The 13,172-nt window shown below is 39.8% G+C and overlaps 1 protein-coding gene across 1 annotated transcript in view; it reads right to left on the reverse strand.

The window, feature by feature from the left end:
- The window catches only part of CSMD1 (CUB and Sushi multiple domains 1), a 1,410,881-nt gene that overhangs the window by 658,713 nt on the left and 738,996 nt on the right, over nt 1-13,172 (reverse strand). The window contains exon 6 of the mRNA XM_029051790.2: nt 3,932-4,139. Coding sequence (XP_028907623.1) covers nt 3,932-4,139 — 208 coding nt within the window. The remainder of the gene's footprint in view (nt 1-3,931; nt 4,140-13,172) is intronic.

A 13,172-nucleotide genomic window follows, 5' to 3' on the forward strand; every position in this document is an offset into this window, starting at 1 on the left:
CAGAATAGGTCATGTCCATCTGCAATTAAATTTATTCTTCTTCCTATGATTTAACAATGGGAGAACCTTTTAATGGCTCCAGTTGAGACTAGATAAGGTTTCAAAAACTGTCATTTGGAAGTGCTCAGGAAAGGAGACCTTCTTAGACTTGCCTTGATCTGTATAATTTCTGAAAGGGTACCTTAAATGGAATGATTTTTGAAAAGCAAATATAAAATGCATTCTCGCAGGTTTTAAAAAGGAAGGATTAATTCCTTACTGGATTTCAATAAATATGATTCTTAAAGTGAAACCATTCAAATACAACTTATATAATTAACATAGTATGTTTTGTAACGCATCATTTTTAAATAAAAGGCCTATCTATAATATAGAACCAAAATTATACTCAAAAGAAAAATAAAATGAGATCCCTGAGAATGAAGCAAACCAAATTGACTTCCTTGAAATGTCAGCTCATGAAGACAAAGTAAATGCTATGAGTCAATAGGTATAAATTGTTATACAGTGGATGGTGATGTCTTGAAAGTCACTCTCGGATAGCTTTCTCAATGGCAGCTTCAGAGCCAAGGAGTCAGTCAGCTCCAAGGAGCAATGGAGAAATCGAAATCAAATGGACATCACCCTAATCAAAATCTTTGCTGATGTAGATCCATGGTATTTGAGTGCTTACTGTTGCAGAACACTTTACAAAGTCAATAGACACATTCCCGGCCTATGCTCAGCTTACTGTGTAGAGGGCGAGATAGACATAAATATAAATAAATGATGCATAGATATGCACGTAAGTACTGAGGGGCTGAGGTTGGAGTGAATATCAAATGCCCAAGGTGTGCAGATCCAATATCTAAGGTACTAATACCCAATACCCAAGGATTTAGGCTGATGATGTGAAGCTTTCCAGATCAGCAGTCTGGTCTGCAAAAAACTCCTAAGGGCCATTATGGGAGGTATTGGTCTAATCCACAATCAGGAAGAAAAATAGATTAAATCATTTTACCCGAGAAAGCCCTGGAGACCATCCCCCAAACAATAGCCGACTCTGTTTCAAAGTCATACTCGTTTCAAATTTGCTTAAGACCTCTACTTGATATTCTAGATCTATTTCACTCTGATCTTCTCTTTTTGGAAGCCCAAAGATGTGAGCAAGTCAGTGCTTTTGATCAGATATATGGAACAGGAAATTCTGATCTTTCTTATTACCACAGTAATGTTGGCCATCAGTTACAGTTACCAAGATGGTCATTGTCACGTCAGGTGCTCTGGAGTGTGACGTCTTAACAGTGGTTTCACCGGCATCAGCATTGGTGTTGATTATCCCAATACTGCACTGAACACCTTTCACATTATTAAACATGGCTGTCAATTCTCCCATAAAACCTTCTTAAAGAGCCCCACATGAAGATGAACTTGAGATGAAATGTGTATGTCTCTATCTAGTGATGTGCATGCCTGTAGATAGATATGTTCACAGCTATAGATATATAGATTAGATAGATCGATTGATAGAACGGTGTACTAGCTGAATAACTGGGTGTGCATTCAGTCTATATAATACATATAAAGAGAGACCAAATTCACACCCGCTTCTTCAGCTACTACATCAAGATCTATCCAGACATATGTGCATTGTCTGAAAAACATTCCCTACTTCTTCCATCAAATTATATCCCAAACCATAGCAAAAACTGGAAGAGCTGACTGCATGCTTTTTTTTAAAAAAAAAAGACTGCACTGATGATAATGTCACTTTCAATACCTACATTCATTTCATTTTCCTACAATACCTTTCTTTAAAAAAAGTCCTTTTTCTAAAAGGCAGAGTCACTTCTATATTGTTTGCTTTGCTCACAGTCACGCCAATGGTACCTGGGACCAAAATAGATTTATCTGAGGACTCACCCAGAGCTTCTGGATGGAATATTAGGTGTCCGGTTCTGAGATTACTTGGCTGTAAACAGATAGCTATGAACTATTACAGGAATCGATCAAACAGTGGTATTCAATGAGTGCTTACTGTGCGCCCAGCTCTCTACTAAGGACTTGGAAAAGTATAATACAACAGAGTTGTTAGAATATGTTTCCTGACAACAAGGAGTATACAGTCTAGAACAAAAGGACTCAATTCTGCCACATTCCAGACTGGTGGAATTTACTCATGCATACAAAATGTCTAATTTCCGAAGTAAAAAACAATACTATAATATTGCATTAAAATAATACTAATGAAAACAATAATAATGATAATAGCAACTGTTACAATAGTAACAGTAAGTTAAGTGCTTACTGTTGGTTCAAGTACTATTTTACTATTTTACTTAAGTACACATTCCAGACTGGTGGAATTTACGCATGCATACAAAATGTCTAATTTCCAAAGTAAAAAACAACACTTTAATATTGCATTAAAATAATACTAATGAAAACAATAATAATGATAATAGCAACAATAGTAACAGTAAGTTAAGTGCTGACTGTTGGTTTAAGTACTATTTTAAGCTCAGCGATAGATAGAAGTGAATGAGGTTGACCAGAGTCTTTGTCCCAAATGGGACTCAGAACATTCTAAGTAGGAGGGAGTAGGATTTACCCCCCATTTTGCAAATGAAGTAACTAAAGCACAGATAAGTTAAGTGACTTGCTGGAGGTCACACAGCAGACACAGTGGAGTCAGGATTAGAACCCAGGTCTTCTGGCTCCCAGGCCCGTGATCTCATTTGTAAAATAGCGATTAAGGCTGTGAGCCCCATTTGGGACAGGGACTGCCCCCAAAATGATTTGCTTACATCCACCTGGTTAGAACAATGCCTGGAACATAGTAAACACTTAACAAATACCACAATTATTATTATTATTATTATTATTATTATTATTATTTTCATCATTACCATTATTATCATTATTACTAAAATCCACTTAGGGTCCCTTTAAAGTTTATTTCTGTTTTGTGTAGTCCTTTGTCCTTACTTTTTTGATTCCTTAAAATCATAATCAATAGATAAGTAACACATAACATTTTCCTTGGTATAGTCATTAGACAGGGAAAGTTAGCATTAATTCCTCATGAAGCCCTACGGGGCTCCTTCATGAAATGCCCCCTTTCACCATGTTAGCCCTTTCATACCTTACAGTAACATGAAAATCAATCAGTGATCATTATTAACAATCAATAAAACTATGAGTTTCTCCAAAATCACAGTTCCCACTAGAGTCTAATAAAAATAATAATGGATGCAAAGGGTACTAATACATTTCATTTCAGTACTTCTGCCTGATTTCCTCAAAGTTTGAGTATGCATCTCTGGTTAAGAACTGTACTTAATTATGAGTTGGGGTTCTCTGATATTGGGGTTCTCTGAATGTCCACAGGACTGGTGTTCTTCTCATGTGTACACATGATTCATCAGTTGGAAGGTTATTGTGGGAATTTGAGTCGAGTGTTAAAAGAGAGACCAGGAAAGAGAAAAAGATAACTTTCACTGCACCATACCGTTCTCGGTCCCCCCAAAATGCAACACCCTTCTCTCCTTCCCCGCCTTCCCCCCAAAAAAATAAACTCCCCAAAGTCCTGGATTCTGTCTCAACTTCATTCTCCAACCAGTTTGTGTTCCATTCTCAGTTACACTTAGCTAAAATGCACGAGGAATGGGAGGATTAGTCTGTCAAACTGAAATTGTACAGGAGTGGAGAGGGAATGGACAAGTATCTGCCATCCATCTCCATCTGTGCAGATCACTCCTCCTCCCTCATCTCCACGAGTGCCTCCTCAGATACATGCAGAAAGACAAAGAATCAAGCACTTAAAGCATGTCACCTAAAATAATCACAACAGAAACATTTACTGATGAAGTGAACCTACTAAAAAACAAAGGGGACAAAGACATATCAAGAACAAAAAGAAACTATTAGAACATGTCAGTCTTCCACTCACCAAATGGATGGGGCTTCAGTGCCACTTATCTCTAAGAAGTCATACCCTTCTTCGAACTGGAAATCAGTAAAGACCAAGGCGATGGTATCTCCCGGTTCAGCAAGGATGGTCCAGGTGCAGTCGGCATTATTTTCATATTCGGAAGGAAAGTGAGGGCTGGAAATCGCTCCACTTGTCCCTCGTAGGGTTCCACCACATGCTCCTTCAGCTGACAGATAAAAAAATACTTAGCAAGGGAAAAAATAGATATAGATATTTAAAATGCACGGCTCTCCAACTACTACCATCTTGATAAATACATCGATCAATCATATTTATTGAGCACTTACTGTGTGCAGAGCCCTGTTCTAAGCGCTTGAGAGAGTACCGTTTAGCAGAGTTCGTAGAGCTCTACAGATAAATCCATAAATACATTTTAGATATATGCCTACATATTCATGCTAAATAAAATAATTAAATTAAATATCCAGTCATTGGCTACATGATTATAAAACCAAATTTGGCTATTCCTTATATGGAACAACTCTGGATCTTAAAGGATAGAAAATCCTAACCACAGGATATGCACTTAAAGATGGGCCCTGACTATTCAATTCTAGTTGCTCTCTATAGGGCCCATTGTCATTTTTGTTTCTCCTTCTTTGTGTCTCTATCTTCCTGAAGTATTTATTCGAGGTATTCACCGCATGTCTACTTTAACTATGCCAGGTTAATCAGCCCTCTGCTTCTGCCTCCAATTATCCAAGTCTATATCACCGGTTGAGATTTTGCTTCATTTTTTTTTTTTTAATTCAAACATGCTTTTGGTCCACAAACTTTGTGGCTCCCTAATTTCAACTCAACAAACAACAGCTGTTTGGGTATTCTCCCACTGTCCATTCTTTTTCCTCAAGACTCACTCTGAGCATTTGTGATACAATATACATAGTTTTGAAGTCACTGGATTGACTGCAGTCCAGGACGTAATAATAATAATAATAATGATAATGGTGTTTCTTAAGCACTTACTGTGTGCCAGACACCATGCTAAACACTGGGGTGGCTACAAGCAAATCTGGTTGGGCACAGTCCCTGTCGTACATGTGGATCACAGTCTCAATCTCATTTTACAGATGAGTGCAGAGGATTGAAGTGACTTGCCCAAGGTCACACAGGAGACAAGTGAAGGATCCAGGGTTAGAATCCATAACCTTCTAACTCCCAAGCCTATGCTCTATCCCCAATTCCATGCTGCTTCTCGATGAATGTATAAATAATAATAATGTTGGCACTTGTTAAGCACTTACTATGTGCAGAGCACTGTTCTAAGCGCTGGGGTAGATACAGAGTAATCAGGTTGTCCCACGTGAGGCTCACAGTCTTCATTCCCATTTTACAGAGGTAACTGAGGCACAGAGAAGTGAAGTGACTTGCCCGCAGTCACACAGCTGACAAGTGGCAGAGCCAGGATTCAAACCCATGATCTCTGACTCCCATGCCCGTGCTCTTTCCACTGAGCCATGCTGCTTCTCTAGTGTAGGTTAAGACTGAAGCTACAGTTTAGGTCTGCTTTACAAATGATGGGAAATAGGTATCACTTGGGGATAACCATAATTATATCATCTTTGAATAAGGAGGACAAATATGTTTGTAAATGCACATTTAAGATCAAGAAGAGCCCTCCATTAAAACCTTGAGATAGTCAAAAAAAACCCAAAACAAAACAAAAAAAAACTAGTGGACCCTGCTCTCAACATCTTATGATCTAGCTGGGGGATTGAGGGGCAGAGTGACATTTACTCTAATTGCTATTGTCTTACGCTGTCGAGTCATGTCTGAACCATAGCAACATCACAGACACATGTCTCCCAGAACGCTCCACCTCCATCTGCAATCGTTCTAGTAGTGTATCCATAGAGCTTTCTTGATAAAAATACAGAAGTGATTTGTCATTTCCTCCTTCTGCACAGTAAACTAGAGTCTGCATCCTCGACACTCTCCAGTGCCGCTGCTGCCCAGCACTGGGGAGTTTTGACTTGTAGCAGATGGCCTTCTACTCGTTAGCCACTTCCCAAGGTAGGAATGGAAAGGACAGGCCTCTGCTTGACTCTCCTTCTCATGGTCAAGCCTGGGAGAGTACTGGAACCTCTCCAGGTGTGATCCTGAGAGGATATGTGGCTAATTACCCTGATACAATCAAACAGATGGTATTTACTGAGCCCTTACTGTGTGGAGAATAGTGTGCTAAGTGCTTAATAACAAGAATAATAATAATAATAATGTTGGTATTTGTTAAGCGCTTACTATACTATGTGCAGAGCACTGTTCTAAGTACTGGGGTAGATACAGGGTCATCAGGTTGACCCACATGAGGCTCACAGTTAATCCCTATTTTACAGATGAGGTAACTGAGGCACAGAGAAGTTAAGTGACTTGCCCACAGTCACACAGCTGACAAATGGCAGAGCCGGGATTCAAACCCATGACCTCTGACTCCCAAGCCAGGGCTCTTTCCACTGAGCCATGCTGCTTCGGGCAATACAGAGTTCTAGTCATGTTCCCTGTCCTCAGGGAACTCACAGTCCAGCAGTAAGGCAAACATTAATATAAATACAAATAAATATAAGGTTGATTATTTCATGATATTTTAAAGAGTGTTCTATGTGTCAAGCACTGTTCTAAATACTGGGATAGATGCAAGTTAATCAGGGTGACTTTATAGTGCTTAGCACTATATTAAACATTTAGGAAAGTACAACAATAAACAGTGGCATTCCCTTCCCACAAGGAGCTCACAGCTATCAATCTATCATTAAGATGCATTGAGTGCTTATTGTATGCAGAGTACTATATTAAGCACTTTGAAGAGTTTAACAGAGTTGAGAGACATTTTCCCTGCCCGAAATGTGGCAATGTAATTTGTAAATATGCATACACCCAAAAATAGGGGCCCTCAAAAAAAAAAAAAAAAACCCCAAAAGATTAACAGTTTTGTGTATTCAAAAATAAATAACAAGAAGCACATTCTTCATAGACACCCAAAATTTAAAACTTAGCAAGATTTCTTTATGTTATAAAAGAGCAGTAAATGATTGCAACTATAAAAATATTCTGTGTACATGAAGGAAGAAGAGATATATGCTACTCTTAAACAGTTCTTACTATTTTCAAACTGGAATTAACTTCAACAGCTTGGGAAATGACATACAGGAAAGAACACATGAGAAGCTATCTAATCATTCTGTACTGATTGAACTGGTGATCTGATTCAAGAGAGTAGTTTCAATCACTTGTTTCACACTCTTGGAACAATGACTTCACAGACGTACACAATTAGGTCACAATAGCACTCTTGCTATTTGGCTCAGAGCAAAATCCCAGAATCCAGGAATCTGAAAAGGTCCTCGAGATAGCACCCGGTGTCACCCCTGCTTTCAGGGTACGGTTAAACCATCCAGATCAAGCTTTCAGTGCTATACTCTGCACAAAGTAAGTGCTCAATAAACACCACTGATCTTCCAGGTCAGACATTTTCAGCTTCCTCAGTAATGTTTTTGTGACTACTTTGGTAATCAAGTTTTGATTTCAGTCAAACTTCAATCCCCTTATGCCTAACTAAAATGTTTCTTAATTGATTGGATTCACTGAGCACCTACTTTGTTCAGAACATGCTACTAGAGATTTGGGAGAATACAATCGAGTTAATAGACGTGATCTCTACCCTCAAGGTGATTAAAATAATAATAATAATAATAAAATAATGTTGGTATTTGTTAAGCGCTTACTATGTGCCGAGCACTGTTCTAAGCGCTGGGGTAGACACAGGGGAATCAGGTTGTCCCACATGGGGCTCACAGTCTTCATCCTCATTTTACAGATGAGGGAACTGAGGCACCGAGAAGTGAAGTGACTTGGCCAAAGTCACACAGCTGACAAGTGGGGTATCCGGAATTCGAACCCATGACCTCTGACTCCCAAGCCCATGCTCTTTCCACTGAGCCATGCTGCTTCTCTAAAAATCTAACGGGGGAGACAGAAACTGCAAAAATTTACAGAGAGGAGGAGGTGGAGGAGGTAGAGAATGAAGAGGAAAAGGAAGGGAAAAGGAGGAGGAAGAGGAGGAGTTAGAGGAAGAAGAGAAGGAGGTAGAGGAAGAAAAGGAAGAGGAAGGAAAAAGGCAAAGGAGGAGGAGGGAGAAGAGAAGAAGAAGAGAAACAGGAGAAAGAGAAGGAGGAGGAGGAACAGGAGGAGGAGAATTGAAGAAGAAGATGATGGTAAGTATATTCATTCAATCATAATTAAAATATGGATATGTACATATGTGTTTTAGGAGTGAGGGAGGGGTGAATAAAGTGTGCAAATCTCTTAGAAAGAGTAAGAGAAGATGAAAATGAGGGCTTATTGGGAAGGCCTCTTCCAGAAGACATATTTTTAATAAGGCTTTGAAGGTGGGGAGTGATTGTCTGTTCACCCTAAACAAGAGAACATTCTACAAACCATCAGTGGCTAACCACCTTCCTTGATTGATACCAATAAAGAAAAAGAATGGTCCTATGAGGATATGTCCATTAGAAAGGCAGCATGGCTTAGTGGTAAGACCATGGAACTGGGACCCAGAGGACTTGACAATAATAACAACAGTAATAATAATAACAATATTGGTATTTGTTAAGCATTTACTATTTTCCAGGCATAGTTCTAAATGCTGGGATAGATACAAGATAATAGGGTTGGACACAGTCCCTGTTCCACACAAGACTCACAGTCTTAATCCCCATTTTACAGATAAGGAAACTGAGGCACAGAGAAGTTAAGTGACTTGCCCAAGGTCACACAGCAGACATGTAAGCAGAGCCAGGATGAGAACTTGTGACGTTTTGATTTCCAATCCCTGCTCTAACTGCGATGTTATGCTGCTTCTCAACAGGGAGAGGGGGAATCTGTAACAACTCAGAAGGGGATTGAGAGGAATGACTGGAAGATGGGAGGCTAAGTAGTTTCTCTGGTCACAGATTTGGTGGCCTGCAGAAAGAAAAGGGCTCTTTCAGGCTCTGTCCTTACTTGGGTTCTGGTTCCATCATTTGCCTGTTGTTTGATTCTGAGGAAGTCTCTTAATTCCTCTGTGCCTCTTTTTCCTCTTGAGAAAAATGGAGATTGAGACTGAGAGACCTTTGTGGTACACGGATTGCATCCAACCTGATAATCTTGTATTTATTCCAGTGTCTAATACAATGCCTGGCACAGAGTAAACACTTAAAAAATGTCATGGAAAAAAAAAATATGAACAGATACATCACAACAGAATGGCTATCTGACAGCCTGATTCTTACAGGGACACTGATATAGGGAAAAGAATAGAAAACATGGTGAAAAAAAAGTCACTGAACCACATGGCATTGGTATCTAAATAGCAATAGCCGACCTGCTATAAATGTGAATATACCAAAAGATGAGCTTGCCACAGCAACACTTTCACTTACCAAACAAGAGACATTAATCTTGAAGATATCCAAGATCTTAAAGGCAGAATCTTAATGTCTGTATCATCGCCTGACAGCAAGAACTTTCACTACCATTCCTGTGTCACCCCAGATCTTGGGATCGGTCAATCAATTGTATTTATTGGGTGCTTACTGTGTGCAGAGCACTGAACCAAATGATTGGAAGAGCACAATATAATGCAGTTGGAAGACACATTTCTTGGCCACCATAAGCTTACAGTCAGAGAAGCAGCTTGGACCAGGGGAAAGAGTGCGGGCTTGGGAGTCAGAGGTCATGGGTTTGAATCCTGGCTCCGCTAATTGTCAGCTGTGTGACCTTGGGCAAGTCGCTTAACTTCTCTATGCCTCAGTTCCCTCATCTGTAAAATGGGGATTAAGACTGAGAGCCCCACGTGGGACACCCTGATTACTCTGTATCTACCCCAGCTCTTTGAACAGTGCTGAGCACATAATAAGCACTTAACAAATGCCAACATATTATCTAGATGTTGACCAGCTTCTGTTGGGATCTAAACTTTCACAACCCACAGTTTCACAACCCACTAAGCTACTATATAGCAAAATGACATTTAAACCACCCTAATGGTTGATTGACAAACTCTTAGAGAATGAGGAAATATGAAAGGACAATAACATCAAAGGACACAGATATTAGCTCAAGAGATCCAAGTTGCTTTTAATGCATGACTGATGATTTGGTGTCTTTAACTAATCATCTATGCCAGGCTGCTTTTAAGACTGATAAAACAAAGGAGTGAGAATCATTTCTCACATCAGCAAAGCATTTCACAGACCGACAATTAGACTGAAAGAGGCCAGCCCACACTTGGAAACCCCTTACAAACAAGTGAAGATTGGCATCGGTCATTCAGTCAGTCAATTGTATTTACTGAGTGCTTACTGGATTCAGAGAGCTATACTAAGCACTTGGGACAGAAGGCTATACCGATAAAGGGACACATTCCCTGCTCACAATGAGCTTACAGAGCAGCAGCATGGCTCAGTGAAAGAGCCCGGGCTTGGGAGTCGGAGATCCTGAGTTCTAATCCCAGCCCCGCCACTTGTCAACTGTGTGATCCTGGGCAAGACACTTAACATCTATGGGCCTCAGTGACCTCAACTGTAAAAATGGGGATGAAAACTGTGAGCCCCACGTGGGCCTTGTATCTATCCCAGCGCTTAAAGCAGTGCTAGGCACATAGCGCTTAACAAATACCAACATCATTATTATTATTATTATTACAGTCTAGACTGTCCTATAGGTGATATAGTCAGAAATGCTGTCACTGGATTCCATTCCCATGGTCCATTTGTACAACGACAAAGGTAAAGAAGCAGTGTGGCCTTATGGACAGAGTCTGGGAATCCACCAGTTGTCTGCTAGGTGACATTGGCAATTCACTTCTCAGTGCCTCAGTTTCCTCATCAGTAAAATGAGGATTAAATCAATCTCCCTCCTACTTAGACTGTGAGCCCCATTTGGGACAGAGACTGTGTACAAATTGATTATCTCGTATCTATTCTAGCACTGAGTACAGTGTTTGGGACACTGTAAGCACCTAAGTATCATACTACTACTGATGGTGAAAATGAAAATCAAATCAAAAACTGTGTCCTTTGATAGACTCAAAGACAGTGGTGAGATTAAAGTGACACTGAGATTCAGGCCCAAATAAGGGAATTAAGGCCTTATCCATTGGTCTTTTAGGAAATTTCTACCAATGCCACAGTGTTAAAGTGTTCTAAGAAAAGCAACAGAATCAAATTCAGTCTATCGATCTACATTCTCACCATTAGTACAATAATAATATGAATATGGAGAGAGTAGTCCTACATATTTGTATTTTACTAGTGGTGAATCAACCTATGAATTCCTATATGACTGGGAAAAAAAAAAAGAAACAGTGAGAGACTCCCAGCCCCAGCCACATTATACACAACAAAAACTTATCCTTGCTGTGCTATGTTCAATGTTTGCCACACTGTGGTTATTTTCCTTTTTTTTCCCCTTGGGTTACGTTGTTCAAAGCCATATACAATGGTTCATGGATTTAGGCAATGCACATCTGTGATTATCAGTAGCACTTCACCGGAAAATTATTCTAATTAATACAATTACAGTACTATCTATTTTAATGACTAAGGCAGCAGTTTTCAAGAATTGTTGACCTTTATAATTCAATGTGGACAAAGACCCCAGTTGAAAAATGATAGGGGTTTCAGTTTCTCAGATCATACTTTCTTCAGTTATTCAGGGAAAGAATAAGTTTCAGGAAAACCGGGCTGAGACTCCATTACCTAAAGTGATACAAATTGAATGATCTCATTTTGATTGTCATCCAAGTCAACATTGCACTGAATCATTTAAAGGAAATCTTACAGAGCTCAGTTATTAACATGGCTCTGGTATAAACCCGAGATTGCAAAGCTGAATTGGTCCATACTAAGGATTTTGCATTGTAATTAATATTTTATTGCGCTTTCCAGGAAAAGTAGAGTGTATAAAAATGACTAGAGTTATGAAAAGATTCATTTCTACAAATGGAAAATGACTAATTGCAAGTTGCATATGCCTTGCTTAGGCCCTTCTCTTGACTGAAACTCAATAACTCTTCGAATCCACCAGACCAATCAATCATATTTATTGAGTGCATACTGTGCACTCAGGAAAGTACATTCTAAGAGAGTTGGTAGACATGCTCCACGCCCACAACGAGGTTACAGTCTAGATGGGAAGGCAGACGTTAACATTAAAAAAAAAAAAATTACAGATAGGGATCTGTGTGCAGTTAGGCTGAGGGTGGGGTGAATAAAGGGTATAGATCTAAATATAAGGGTGATGCCTAAGGGAGTGGGAGAAGAGGAAATGAGGGTTTAGACTGGAAAGGGCTCTTAGAGATATATGCCTTCGGGAAGCCTTTTAAAGGAAGAGCGAGTGATAGTTCATCAGCTACAAAGAGTGAGGATGTTCCAAGCCGGAGGCTGGACGTAGATGGGAGATAGGTGGTGCGATAGGCAAGATCGAAGTACAGTTAGTAGGTTGGGATTAGGAAAGCGAAGTGGGTATTGGGTTGTGGTAGTAAATCAGGGGGATATAAGGGGGTAAGGTGTTTGCGTGCATTAAAGTCGTTAGTGAGTAGTTTCTGTTGGATGAGGGGGTGAATGGACAACCATCGCAGTTTCTTGAGAAGTGGGAAAACATGGACTGAATATTTTTGTAGAAAAACGATCCTGGCAGCAAAGCAAAGTCAGGACTGGAGTGAGGAGAGACAGGAGGCAGGGAGGTCAGCAAGGAGGCCAATGAAGTAATCAATATGGGATAGAATAAGTGCTTGCATTTACAGTGTAGCAGTTTGGATAGAAAGAAAAGGGAAGATTTTAGGAATACTGTAAATGTTGAACCAATGGGATCTGGTGACAGATTATGTGGGTTGAATGAGAGATATGAGTTGGGAATAATGTCAAGGTAATGGGCTTGAGAGACAATGAGGATGGTGTGTAATCTAAAGTGTCAGGAAATTCAGAGGGACCACAGGGTTTAGGTGGGAAGATAAAGACTTCTGTTTTGGACATATTGAGTTTGAGGTGTCAGTGGGACTTGCAAGTAGGGATGTCCTGAAGCCAGAAGGAAATGCGAGACTGCAGAGAATGAGAGAGTTCAGGGTTGGAGATGCAGATTTGGCAATCATACACATAGAGATAGAAGTTGAAGTAATGGGAGATGAGATGTTCTTCCCCTTGACTCTATTTATTGCCATTGT

This window comes from Ornithorhynchus anatinus, chromosome X1 (genome assembly GCF_004115215.2).
Source record: "Ornithorhynchus anatinus isolate Pmale09 chromosome X1, mOrnAna1.pri.v4, whole genome shotgun sequence".
Taxonomy (NCBI): domain Eukaryota; kingdom Metazoa; phylum Chordata; class Mammalia; order Monotremata; family Ornithorhynchidae; genus Ornithorhynchus; species Ornithorhynchus anatinus.